General features: G+C 35.9%; 2 protein-coding genes and 1 non-coding gene across 4 annotated transcripts; 1 reads left to right on the top strand and 2 right to left on the bottom strand.

Annotated features, from left to right (window-relative positions):
* Nucleotides 1-3226: 3226 nt before the first annotated feature.
* TRNAP-CGG (transfer RNA proline (anticodon CGG)) lies at nt 3227-3298 on the bottom strand. Its single transcript has one exon. It is a non-coding gene; the product is annotated as a tRNA-Pro (tRNA).
* Nucleotides 3299-3389: 91 nt separating this feature from the next.
* Nucleotides 3390-4658, top strand: LOC140035080 (uncharacterized). Its single transcript, XM_072074592.1, has 3 exons — nt 3390-4013; nt 4103-4309; nt 4397-4658. Exons 1-3 carry the CDS (start codon nt 3495-3497, stop codon nt 4460-4462), a joined length of 792 nt encoding a protein of 263 aa, XP_071930693.1. The 5' UTR covers nt 3390-3494; the 3' UTR covers nt 4463-4658.
* Nucleotides 4659-5019: 361 nt separating this feature from the next.
* On the bottom strand, nt 5020-10984 carry LOC113731222 (protein DETOXIFICATION 46, chloroplastic). 2 transcript variants are annotated; one of them, XM_072074589.1, is made up of 14 exons: nt 10367-10984; nt 10119-10213; nt 9848-9956; nt 9689-9744; nt 9249-9304; nt 7946-8084; nt 7682-7819; nt 7532-7600; nt 7318-7428; nt 6971-7099; nt 6420-6497; nt 5829-5900; nt 5526-5588; nt 5020-5430 (listed from the first exon to the last, which is right to left on the bottom strand). In XM_072074589.1, the coding sequence occupies exons 1-14, from the start codon at nt 10845-10847 to the stop codon at nt 5329-5331; spliced, it is 1698 nt and encodes a 565-aa protein (XP_071930690.1). In that variant the 5' UTR covers nt 10848-10984; the 3' UTR covers nt 5020-5328. The 2 variants fall into 2 exon arrangements, with proteins under 2 accessions (XP_071930690.1, XP_071930691.1); XM_072074590.1 differs by lacking the exon at nt 6971-7099.
* Nucleotides 10985-14409: the final 3425 nt, after the last annotated feature.

Below are 14409 nucleotides of genomic sequence, written 5' to 3'. Positions count from 1 at the left end.
TGTCGAACTATTGATTTACGAGTTAATTTTATATGCAATCTAATATTTTTGTTGATTTTTGGTTTCTATTTTTGTATTAAAATAAAAAAAATTCAAAATCACTGCTAAATTATGATAATCTTACTATTCAAAAAATTCATAAACTTTAAATAAATTATTGCAACATTTTCTTTTCTATCTTATAAATCTAAATCCATAATAAATACCATCGAAAGTATTCTATCATAGTGATAAAATTATTATTATTATAGTTATTTATCAAATAATAGGTATGCGCATAAAAAATTTGACATCTTTTCTTTATAATTATACCAGATAATCTTATAGTTATATAGAAAAGTAAATTAAAACTCTTTACACAAGGATATTTTTGGATATTTATTTAAAAATTTGATCAAGTCAAATATTATTTTAAGGTTTTGTTACTAAAACTATCACATTAAAAGAGGTAAGTGTAGTTTTTAAAACCTCACGAGAGCTCAGTGAAATTGTTAGAAACCTCAGGGACGTTTCTGAAATTATCCCTATTCACAGCTTAAGCTGATTTCTGTTTATCATCATTGCTACTCTACACACATATGAAATGAAAATGAAAAGTTAAAAAATTATTACACATCTTTCTTGTAAGTAGTAAGTACTACTATTACAAAATGGATTTGGTGGCTCACGTCATCAAGATTTGACGGTAGTGTGTTCTCTGTCTCTCTCAACCTCTCTTCGGGAGCGGAGGGAGGCCAGGCAGGATGACTTTCCGGACAATGAATTTACTCCTGTGTAGTACAAGTTTGAATTTAATTTTGCCAGCACGTTTCTTGATTTGAAAAAAATTAACCAATATTCAATATGGTAGTTTCAAAAGAAAAACCAATATTTGGTATGGTAAAACTGTATATGCATATTGATACACGAAAAATACATGTTTGCTTTTAGTTAACGTGTGATTGATTATACGAGTTTTTCTCCTACTAGAATAATCATAGAATTTATAGGTGAAAAGAGTAGTAGTATATCTTACTTAGATTTTGCTGCCTCTAGGGAAATGATTACCGCGGTTAGTAGGTTGCCGGAACCAGTCCCAAAACACGCACAGATGCGTGTACTCACAGTACTTACAGTAACATGTACTTGCAGTATACCTTTACAAATTAATAACCTTGAAACAGTACAAATTCTATTAATTGAAAGAGTTATTAATTAATTGATAAATTAATAATTTATTAATTTTATTGAGTGTCCTTACAACTCAAAAAAACACTCGCTTAATCAATTAAAATTTTATTTTAATTTATAATAATATAAATGATTCTTCTATTACTAAAAGAAGGCTGAAAATTCATAAAGTACAAATCAATCCATATCAACCAGATTTGCAAGTATAATTTAATTCTAGTAACGTGCATAACTGATATCATTTTCCTATTGTCCAAAAGACTTAGGAATACTAAACGAGAGATGTCCACCACTATTTTATTAAATACATGCAATGAATCAAATTAATAATATTACATATATATAAATGACAAGAAAATATTCTTATAATAAACAAACACAAAAAATTTCTTATATATCTCATTGTTAAACTACATCTTCCTATTTGAAAGGTGTTCATAAATAACTGATCAAATACAAAAGTATTATGTGACTATAGTAGAGAGCATCCCAAAGACTTATATCTTAGAAAAATATGATATGTAATTTCTGTGAATTATTAATTTATTATATGAATGAGATAGAAGGCTTATGTAAAGTTTTCAAAAAAATTTATTATCTCATTAGTTTATCTAGATTATTAATTTAGTTTGTTAACCTAAATCGAGACTAGAAAAAATTATTTATTATATAATAGAGGTTTCAATATATCGAACATTAATTTATAGAGGTTTTACTGTACTTCTATTGATTTGTTAATTTACCATTCTTGCGACAGAAAAAGAAGATTTAATTAATCCCAAAACTTTCTTAAGCCTTGGCGAACTTTTATCATCTTAATTTGACACCACATGGCATTTTTCGATGGAGTAATTAAATAATTATTGGTTCAGAAAAATCTATATATTATGGATCCATGCTTAAGTACAATTCCACTATTGGGACCTTGCAAAACTCCTTTAACTATAACTCTTTAAGCGTTAGAAGTTGTGTTGTGTAGTTTGTTTACCTGGCTTTGTCAATAGTTAGAAAGAAAGCACGCCATATATATTTTCATCATGCACCCCATTACCATGAACAGTAGCTGCCGCTTGAGTCTGAAAGGTCCATCGGCTTCGTTTCCTTCCTAAATGCGCTGAGATAATTTGATTTCAAAAAATTGTTGGACATGCAAAGCTCAATGGATTACTCACCTTTTAAACGTTCAGCTTTACTTAATCATCCTTCTAAATCTAAAGTTCTATAAAACGATGCAAAATATATAAGAACTAGGACCGGGAGTTTCATTTGGAGTAGTCAACAAATTGGACGAGAATTTCTTTTCACTTCACGCCAAAATAAAAAAAAAATCCTAATTAATGTACAAGAAACTAAAAGAGAAATAGTTGTCATCAAGTGATTAAAAGAGAATTGTTACTTGTGTGTTTTCAGATAGAAATGCTTAAGAGGCAGAGGAGAGGAAGAACAAAGGGATATCCTGTTGACGGCGACTCATTAATTCTTGATTTTCTAAAAACTTGATCGAACATGCATGCTTTTAGGAATATCGATCATATGTATTGCCATTATACTTGAAATTGGTTGTTACTGAAACTCCAAGACTAAAACATGCAGGATTGAACTAGCACGGGATGAATCAATGCCCTAGTTCCCATATAATCTCCCTAGCTTAAAAAGAGTTTTCCCAGAATTAAAAGCAAGAGGAAAGATCCGGCATGGTAGAATGGTTTTTAAGTCTTTTGACCACAAAGTGAAATTTTTTGTCTGTTTGGCATCAAGTAATTTTTTCAATAGATAACTATTGTGTAGTATTTCTCCAAGACATCTAGACAAATGTTTCTGTTAAACGTCGAAGATGAAAGGCAAATGTTCTGACCGTTTCTTCTTCAGGAAGAATTTAGTGAAAGCGTACAGGACGTGAATTCAATGTCGTGAAGTAAGGTGGATCATGGTCATGTCACGTAAACAGTTTGGCTCTTCTTTCCTCCCATGAAGTGATGACGTAAAAATTTGATTTAACAAAAAAAAATCACTCACTTTAGCTCGAGAAAGAATACAATCAAGCAGCAAGTGATCAGGGGTGTTGCGAGAATCGAACTCGCGACCTCTCGCACCCGAAGCGAGAATCATACCACTAGACCAAACACCCGTCATTTATAATGTAGCTACCACCAAACCTGAAAAGAATTAGAAGGAATCAGACGCCCTTTCTTTCTCGAGCAATAAAACAAAATCAATTTGGTAACTGAAAGAAAAGGATAATAGTCAAAGTGTACAGTTCTAAGTGTATCTCATCGTCGTCAGTCATCGCCGGTCTCCACTTCTCTTCCGTTGGCCCCGGCCTAATGTTACTCCACCGTATACTCCTCCGGCCCACGCCTCTTCCCTGTTTCCCTCTCTTGCAAAAATCGGTTACCCTCGAGAAAACGACATCGCTCTCCACCACTTCCATCTCCTCCTTCCCAACTCTCTCACCTCGCTTCCTTCCGTTCTCTCGTTCATGGTTCTGCGCTCGATTTTGCTCCGAAGCTCTCCTAGAAGTGCCGAAAGACGTGGAAAGCAGCAGCCCGTACGATGACGAAATTGAGAGTGAGGATGGAGATATTGGAGCTGAAACATCACGAGTAGCATTGGATTCTGCAAGGGGTCTAGACAAGGTTTTGGAGGCGGGAACCGATAAAGAACTGGAGCGTAATACAAGTGCTAAATTGCCGAATTTGAGTGTGAAAGAGAAGAAAGAATTGGCTTCCTATGCGCAGAGTCTTGGGAAAAAGCTCAAATCTCAGCAGGTGGGGAAGTCTGGGGTTTCTCATACCGTTGTCATGGCTCTAATTGAAACACTTGAAGCCAATGAGCTTCTCAAGGTACGCCAAATTTGTAAAATTTATGATACCGTGTGTCGTTCCTCTATGCTGAAAAATATGGGCATAACCGATGTCTGTCTTGATTACAGCTCAAAATACATAACACCTGTCCTGGGGAGCTAGATGAAGTTGTGAAGCAAATAGAGGAGGGCACTGGATCAGTGGTTGTTGGTCGGATTGGTAGGACTGCGATCCTCTACAGGCCTAGCCTAACCAAATTGAAGGTGGAAGAGAAGAAGAAACGGTCTCGTAGCAGACTTGTTGTGAAGAAGCAACCAACTCTGAGACAAATCCAGGTTGTGTGATAGACATACTCTGGTAGTTGTTGCCGTAACGGTAGCCGTAGCATAGAGATGTTCATCCTTTCTCTTTGACAAATGCAGAACAAAAGCCAACGACCAAGACAATCCACTCGTGGCCGCCGAGGAAGTAGCAGAGCTTCAGGTTAGAATTTTACGTCTGCTAAACTTCGTTTGAAGCCGCCGGAGGATTAGAATTAGTACCATGAGTGGGCTGGGAAAACACAACTCATATCATATTACTTGTCCGAAGAGATTGTGCCGTAACACTACTACTACTACGTTACTATATAGGCTTAGTGCATTATTCATTCAGCTGATAAAATTCATACATGCGATTCTGGAAGTTCTCTTGTTGACGCTTTAAAGAATTTTGAGCTTTAGATTGAGCTGTCAGCATTTTATCCAAGCCTGTTATACTAACCACCTCATCCTCCGTTGAAGGGAATTATTAAATTGGATTTTTGACAAATAACAAAAGGTTGTTCAAGGGGAAAAAGCTTGCTGCGTCAAATCTACGAGGAAGGGAAGAAATACACTTATGGCTATGGGTTTTCGCGTGTCGGTTTTTATTTTGTCAAAAGCAAATTCAGGATATTTTCAGCACTCAAATGCGAAAAGAAAGAAAATTTTATGTTGCATCAGGTATACCGAAGAAACGCCAATGAAAGAAACTCAGGACTCGCCCCCAAAAAAAAAAAAAAGAGGAGTTTCAAGCATTTTCATTTTTTTTTTTCTGGTTGGAAAGAATGACACAAGTAATCATCATTTACATTGGAGGAAACTACTACAATTTGTATTGATAGTAAATACAGCAGCACCATACAACCTAGAATCTAACGGCGCCTGAAGACTCGGCAACATCTTTTGGTTTTTTTGGCTATAAGAGGTGCTCCTACGCTGATTTGATAGAATACTACTGCTTTTTCGGTAGTAGTCTTGTAAATGCAGCTACTCCTAAGGCAGCAAAAGATTAAAAAGCTATCTAATGGATCTTTTATCTTTAGGCTCTGAAACTACGCTGCTTTTTGCTTCTCCAGCTGGTAACCGGTCAGATCTTCTGAGTGAAGTAGGCCAGTTGGCGAAATGAGACGCCGTAGAGCAATAGAAAATCGTGACTGCAGATATATATATAGGCAGTAATAAAGCTATCAGACAAACCCTGATGAAGGTAAATCAACATTAGGCACAAATAAAAGTATACGCCATTTACCCATTGAAATGCAACAAGAGCAAACCAGCACCCAGGCAAGCCATATCCTCTGCTGCTAAACACCTGGTAAAGAAGGAAGCATGCTTTAATAATCCACACCAAGCGCTTAGTGGTTCGAGAAAAATAATTCTATCTACTCTTTAGCTTCAAGGACATGAAATTTCACATCTAAGTTTGTTATTTAATTTTTTTTTTTTTTTTTAAAAAGGTGTTTCCACACACATGTACATGTACACACACACACACAGTTTGTATAGAGATCATAAAACTGAGAACAAGAAAGTAAAAATCGAGTATGCATACCAGCAGAAGAAGAGAACCTAGACAGAAGATTGTGCTCATCGATGAACTAATAAATTTCAAATCCCGCCCAGCCTACAAGAAGTTAATGAGAATATTGATGTTAGATGAGTTTCCGATACATCAGTTCTCAATATGTATATCTACAACAATATGGCTTATAGGGGAAAAATATGGAGGGGGGGAAAATACTAATTAACACATTTAGTACATGGTAAGGCAGGCAACAACTAATGAAGATGAAGCATGAATTTCAAGTGTTGAAGATTCACTCGAGTCCAGCAGCGAAAGATGCCATCACACAAATACTCTTGGTGTGATAGTAGCTAATGAAATAACACGAGATGCCCCAACCCATTGCCACCATCCCCCCTCTTCAACTTCTCCATTTTGCAGCTCTACAAAATTCTTGACCCTTGCCTTCACTTTTCTTCAAGGGAATCAGGGGACAGTCTAATGTTACAGGTTAATTTTAATCCCTGATCTGAAGTCTCATTCTCTTATTGAGAAGGAAGCTCCTGGACAAGCAATACAAAGAGTACAAAACAAATTTTAATGAAAAAGGTTCTGTTGCTGTGATGCATTGATACTTACTAACAATGTTCCCTCAAGGCTGTGCGTACTGGGTGTCACAGAGAGTGCAAGAAAGTACGGAATCAGCGCTTTGTGCATCTGCAGTCACAGAAGCCCAATTAGGATCCTTGCTGGTGAGAACAGCACCATTTTACAGAATATCAACAGCATTTCTTAAACTGTTTGACTCTCTGATTCAGGTATCTATAAATTCAGTTATCAAGGCAAAGAGTAGAATAACAGAATTAAAACTTTGTACACTAGTCCATTCTCTAGTTTGTAATATTAAAAGTTCTCAACAATCATAGCATTAGAACTTATAACAAGCCAAGATTGAGGCCTAACCAAACTATACCCAATGCCAATATCTCAATATTGACTTCTTGGAAAAACTTATTGGGTTGTAGGAAAGGACTTGCCCCCCAGTAAACTCATAAGCCATATGATGCTTGTTAATCATACGACTGCACAAAAATCAACCTAAAAGCACCCAGACAAAAAAAATCACTAATAAATCACCAAAGGTATCTGAAATGGAAAAACTGAAAGTAACCAAAAACAAGAATACCGACCTCTTTTATGACAAGAGGATCGTGTGAAAAAAGCTTGGGGAACAACCAGGGAATTGATGTTCCAATAGATCCAAGTATAAATCCACTTAAAGCTCCAATAATCACCAGTGACTTGAATAGCATCCGAGCCTGCTTGACACCTTAATAAATTAAAGTCCTACAACTACATTACTGAATGAAAGAACATAAATTCTGTAGTGCATCTCCAGAACCAAAAACTTTTCTTATTTTTCTCTAGGAAACCTGAAAGTATATGCAAACAACGTAATTGACATTTGGAGGAAGTTTACAAAGTCTTGCAGCAAGGACAAGAATACTATGAAGGGAACAGGAAAGAAGTGGACAACCTTTAACAAGCTTCGATTAGCTCCATATATCAGCTCAGGCATAAATGACTGGGCAGTCTGAGAAAGCGGTTCACCCCATACGGCACACATGCAGTAGAGTTGTATCATGACCTAAAATGAAATACAGGATTAAATAACCTAAGAACCAAGCACTTAGGTAATTGACACTCCAAATATAAAAAGCTCACGAGACCAAGATTCAAACTAAACTTACCTGATGAGCTGCAACTGTTTGCGTACTCATTGACGCGGCGAAATATACAAGAAGGGAGTAAAATAGCACCTAAACGCATTTCCCATCAGATGCACATTTTTATAATAAGAACAGGAAATTAGCACAAAAGTGCAACTCAAGCTCACCAACCTTTGACATCATTGTTACAAACACTGGAGCTGCAAGCACAAGTATCTGCACGAGTTCATTAGGTGATGGAATTGACATGGAAAAACCATTATATCCCTTATCGTTGAGAGCTTTAATCATCATATAACCAGCAACAACCTAAAAGCAATGTCCAGTAAGGAACAACATAAATTAAATCTGCAAGTAGAAGAAGAAAATCACAATAAATCACAATCTTCATGGGATTATGAAACCAAGTACTGTGAAAATAGTTGCTGGTCATACTTGTGAAACCATTGTTGCCCAAGCTGCGCCAGCAATACCATATTGGAAGAATCTGCATAAAACTATGTCACCAATGCCATTAATTACACTGGCAGCAGCCAGAGCCTTTAATGGTCCCCACGAGTCTTTCATGCCTAGGCTGATGGCAAAGAACAGATAAAATGTGCACAATGACTATCTTGAATGGGAAATAAGAATATAGCTTCCCAGTAAGACAACAAAGGAACAGAAAATATTAGTCAAAGTGCAAAAGTCAAGACTACATCATCAAGTTCCACAATTCCAAGTACAGCAATGGAGGAAATTCCACAATTAGGAACAACACTACTCATTCAATTCATATAAATAGATATGTGTATTGCAACTTTTGCAGAGGCTTTTAGTCAGACTATATATCATACTTTCCCACTAAAAATAGTCTGGATCCTTTTTAAAGGCCCAACTTTAGCAGTCATGCAGCTTGAGAACCATTGCAATGGATCACCATGTTCATTACAGTTATGGAGCACTACGATGTTCACATGACTTCAAACAAAACCCTGTAGATCATGAACTTTATGCGCCATTTCCCTTTTTGATTACATCTCATTAAAAGATCGCATCTGAATTACAATATGAATAGTGAAATGTCTATCTTTAGGCTGACTTAGGCAGAGGAAAGGTAGATTATTTGCTTACTTCTTTGGTTGTCTCTGAAATAAAAGATCAGTCCTAATTATTCCTCACAAAACCAACTATATCCACTAGAATATTGGAAAAACTTGTAAGCTGGTGAATATTTCATTCCAGCAGAAGGAAACTCATACAATCAACAACGGCCAGATTCATTGCCTCCACTAGAGAACTATTCATGGACAACACATTTCTGGAAAAACTAGTCAAAATTTGAATGTGCAGAAGTTCTTCGAAGACAATTTTTGCAAATAATAAGAAAGACGTGTTTCTTATGTGGAAAACTCAGAGGATTGCAATAACCAAACATGAGATACTATAACAACTAAAAAGATCAACTTTTGTTGTGGAGTTATGGCAACTGAACAGCTAGTACACAGAGATCAGAAAAAGTTGCATCCGATAAATCAAGCAAACCACTTCGTCACGTGTTACAGACTAACAAAGCAAATAAAAAAGCATTCAAGTATGACATAAATAGAAGCACTGAATACAAAATCGCATTACCACGACATGCATTCAGACACCACTGCTTTTTCTGCTACTTAAAAAACCAATAAAGCTACATTTTTTAGACTGAAACTCTTGTTCAGCTCTGAAAAGAAGTTGTACAAACAGAAAAGTTGGGCACCTTGCACTCTGAGCAACCCATCCAACCAGTATTGCCGGCCAGGCTAAGCCTCGAATCTGTGAACAGAAATATATAGGTTCAATTGAAATGAAACTGAAAAATCATCCACAGGGTAAAAGGCTCAAATTCATTCCTGTTCACTGAGAAATAAGTGGACTCTTGACTCCCTTGTCAAACGTAGTAAAATCTTTTCCCCAGCACCAAGGCATAAATGGCAATTTTACTGTCAAAGAGCATTAGATAAAGTCACCTAGACATGCATTCTCTGAGAACTAGTCGTGAAGAAGCACAAACGTAAATGTGAAGAACACAAATGATTCAGAAGTTAATATTAAAAACTCCTAGAGAAGAAATAAATATAGATATAGGCAGTTACGAATAGCATGTCACAATCAGTAAAACCTCATTAGGTGCAGGAAAGGATTAACTTAAATGCTAACCTGAACATAAGTGTTTGCTGCAGCAATGATATCAGCATTTCTTGCCCCCGTAAAAACTGAAAATGCAATATCAGCAAAATAATGGGGCCACATATGAATTAGATACATGATGCAAATCCTTCATTGCTTAACCCAGAGAGAGAGAGAGAGATGACTCACCAGTTAATGCCCAGGGGCCAAATAATCTCATGAATATAAGCATAGAAACACCACAAACCAACCCAATAAAGAGCAAGATGGATATCTGATGCTGCACTTCCTCTTTATCCTGCAGAAGACGCAGTTTTAACACCATATATGTAAAACATTTCCATTAAGCTATATTTGATTCTCTATCAGGGTTTGAATTGTTTCCTAATGAAATTAAGCTAATGAATAACCAAACAGAACCTTGTTATTAAGTGGGAATAGTCATAATGAAGAAACTAACCCGCCTGGCAAGGGAAGTAGCAACCAAATTGGAAGTAGCAATTGAAAGGAACATGAAAACATAGCTAGTATTATCAATAAATACGGTTCCAGGACCTGCCAACAGATTCAAAACCGACCATTAGAACAAGAACAAAATAGTAGTATAATTCCAGCGAAGCAGTATCTTATTTTCTATTTCCCTTTTCTTTTCTTAGGGAGGCAGCTGTGTGGGGCTGGGGATGAGGGGGGGGGGGTTTAACCGGGTACCTAAAGCGGCGAGTTCAATGGAGCTTCCTTGACCAACAACGGCAGTATCAATGAGACTCATCAGGGGCCCACATAGCCACAAACCAACGGCTGGCCCCGAGAACTTGACGATTTCTACCATTTGATTCCATAGGCTGTCGTCAGCCGAAAATTCCTCTCTTTTATTAGACTCTAAACTTTCTTCCACTCCTCCTTCTTCTTGTTCTTCTATTGAAGAAACTGTAGCGGCACTTTCTGAACTCCCTGATGAAGTTTCCGATTCGATATGGTGGGCCGGACTAATGCAAGACGGTATAACTCTATTGCAGCAATCCCTTGGGCGGTTCCGGATAGGGATTCCTGCGGCCGCTGATATCTGAGCTGGAGAAGGATGTGTGGGAAGGGATAAATGGGATTGAACAAGAAAAGAATCTTTCAGGAATTTAGGATTTTGAAGAAAGAGGATGTGGGAATGCTGAGGAAAGGTTTTGGAGCAATACATAATGTTTTGTGAGGGTTCTTTTCTGTCGTCCAAAGTTGCGGGAGAATGGAGATGGTATAAATGGGAGAATGGATTTTTATGAAATGGAATGAGGTGAAACCGTGAAAGTTATATGGAGTTGCAGCAAGCCTGCTGGCAATGAGGTTTTTGGTTTGGGGATGAGCCCTGTGGCAACTGGGAAGTGGGAGATATTTGCGGCTGCCAAAATTCTCCGACGTCTCTCACGCAACTGCTGCTAACTTCTACTCCACGAACAACCAACAATGATTAATGTATTGCTTTTTTCTCCGTCTTTTTGTGGTTTCGTCCGAATTAGCGATGTAAGAATTAGGGAGGTAAGCGAGCCACTGTCGAGTAGCTCGCTCAACAACCCCGTTTAAACTCGGTTAAATCGAGTTCGAGTCGAGTCTCGAGCTACTCGAATATACTTTCGAGTCGAGTTCGAGTCAGAAATTTGGGCCTTATGACTCGACGAGCTACTCGTCGAACCGGATATATTTAATTAATATATATAATTTAAATAATATATATGTATCATAATTATAAAATGACTGTTATGAGTATAATCTATATCTATATAAATTTGAGAAGGGATTTTCAGGAACAAGCCTCCACAACCCTTCCCACTCTCAACTCTATTTTCCTAACATTTTACATTTATCTTATTTCGTAAAAAATATCATGGGCCCATTACATCCCCACGTTTCCCTCAAATAAGAAGTTAATTCCAACTAAAACTCCCACGTTCTCTCAAACAAAAATGTAACTTCCACTTACATTAAAACTCTAACACTCCCACGTTCCCTCAAACAAAAAAATAACTTCCACTTACATTAAAACTCTTCCCACTTACAATATAGTTGGTACTTGGCCCCTGATCCAACGGAATTGAGGATTGCACCTGATCTCTTCCCAACTGCCACGGAATATACTTGGTACTACTTTTGGGAATTACTCTTACAATTTCACTCCACACCCACATTTCCATTTCAATTAAAACCCTTTCAATCAACTTCCTTCTCGAACCTCTCTAATTAGCTTCACAATAGAACATGGCCGTTTACAGGCATGTCATCAACACCTGAATTTCAAACTCGCAAGATTGCAACGGAGGAAACATTTGCTAATGAAACGAAAAGGACGCCACCACGGTCCCGCACAAGAATTGGAACAGTTCCAATAATTTTGCGCCGACGAAAGAGAAATCTCACATCAACTACGATGGATAAAATCTCGACTACATCGACTCAAACGCCGCGCCAATCAAATTAGAAGTTTCGGTACTATTTATTCTTTTAATATTGATATTCTTTTAATATTGAAAACCTGATCATATCATGAGTTGTGCTCATGATGTGACTTATGTAGTGTTTACCCCAAACTCTTAATATGGTAACATATTGTAGTACCATCAATTTTGATCACGAAAAATAATACTACTATTAATTATGAGTTGTGATCTGTGGAGTTTCTTAATTACTTTGAAATAAGATGTTTAGAAGGTTGACATTAAGAGATTACTACTAGCGAGTAGGTTTGTTTTTTGTGTTTTGGGTTTTTTTTTTGGCAGATTTTATGTCTTACTGCATTACATGTCCTTGGGCTGTTCAAATCGGGATAAAATCATGTCGTGCCCAAACTCTCTCCGGATAAAATCTTAAATATATATATATATATTTTTTTTTTTAAATTTCGAACTCTGGAAAAAATCCTATATTTCTTAAGCGTCAAATAAAATGAATCCCCCAACATACTCGAACCTTAGTTATATATTTAGTCGCAAAATTGTCTCAACAGCTTGTGTGTGTGTTGTAGTCGATGGATCCTAGGAATGAGGTTCTAAAAAAAATTAAAATTCATGTCACATCTTGATTGTGCTATGCATGGGCACAATTCAGAATTAGATGGGTTCCATTGTTTATAAGAATCAAGTTAGAAGTTTCGCCACTATTTATTCTTTAAATATTGGTATTTTCATTATACTTACAATTATTAATAATATTTCTAATATTATAATATTATTATTGTTTTCATTGTTTATAAGAATCAAGCCGGTATTATCTATTCTTTATATATTGCCATTTTCATTATAATTGCAATTATTAATAATATTCCCAATATTATAATATTATTGCTGTTTCCATTGTTTATAAGAATCAAGTTAGACGTTACGGTACTTATTCTTTAAATATTGGTGTTTCCATTGTTATTTCAATTATTAATAATATTCTCAATATTATATTATTATTGTTGTTTTCATTGTTTGTAAGAATCAAGTTAGAAATTTAGGTCTTATGTATTCTTTAAAATTTGGGAATATTATTGGGATTATTATTGTACTTCTAAGTATTAATAACATTTCGAATATTATAATATTATTGTTGTTTTCATTGTTTATAAGAATGTGGAAATAGTACCAATTGTTTATAAGCACTTTAATAAATGCCACCGCAAGCTCCCCAATGGCTTTGTTAATATGTTACATGTTAACAAATAGTACTAAAAGCTATTATTGCATATGCAGTGGTCAATTCTAATGAATAGGATCACTACAATCTTATCTAATATCAAAGGTTAACATAAATATATTGTCATTTTTACTACCAAAATTGACAATTTGTTTGAGGCAATAATTAACATAATAAAAAATATATTTTACTATTCTAAATGTTTAATTACATATCATAAAAAATATAGTGACTCAAAACTCATATGGTCGAAATCATGCTTCACATTTCACATCGAGTTCACCCACTAAATAATGTCTCAAACATTAAATATTATCAACTACTATCAGAAACATTGCCAAATTAAGGATAGATTTTCTCAAATCTTACTATTAAATACACATATTACCATTCATTAATTAAAAAATAATATTTTATAATATTATTTTATAGTAAAATAATATTTTATTATTTTTAAATTCTTCCATAGATTGTAATTTTTTTTTAATAATGTAAGCACCGTGCGTAGCACGGGTATTCACACTAGTTTATATTGAATTTACAAGTGTACATTTTTCGAGTCGAGTCAAAAAACTTGATAGACTTGACTTGATAAGGCTTGATCTTTGGTCGAATCTTATCGAATCGAGTCTCGAGATTAAAAGAATTTCCTCGAGTCAAGCCTTGCGTTGCGATTTTTAGGCTCGATCGAACCCGAGTCTAGTTACATATAGGTCGAGTCGAGCTCGAGTACATCCCTAGTTCAAATTAAGTGTTTTTTGAGTATTTTAAAAATATTTTATTGCAACAATGTATATGAAAATCTGTTTACTATAAATATTTTTTATGTTTTTGAAAGTATTTTTGAAATATATTTTAAAAATTTTTAAAATTTACCACCAATACCTATCAGCATTGCCACCCCCCCTTTTCCTTCTCTTTCTTCCTCCTTGTCCCCTCCTCCTTCATCTCTTTCCTTCTTCATTTCTTTCCTCCCCTTCTCCCTTCCCCTCTCTATCCTCGTCACACCTCACCCTCCCCTTTCCCCCGGATCTGACCGAGGCCAGGTCCAGACCTTTGGTCACGACATCTCGCGATCTGGTCGCAGCTAGATC

Source organism: Coffea arabica, chromosome 2c (genome assembly GCF_036785885.1).
Source record: "Coffea arabica cultivar ET-39 chromosome 2c, Coffea Arabica ET-39 HiFi, whole genome shotgun sequence".
Lineage (NCBI taxonomy): Eukaryota > Viridiplantae > Streptophyta > Magnoliopsida > Gentianales > Rubiaceae > Coffea > Coffea arabica.
The sequence above is the reverse complement of the archived record's forward strand: the minus strand, read 5'-3'. Positions and strand labels throughout refer to the sequence as shown.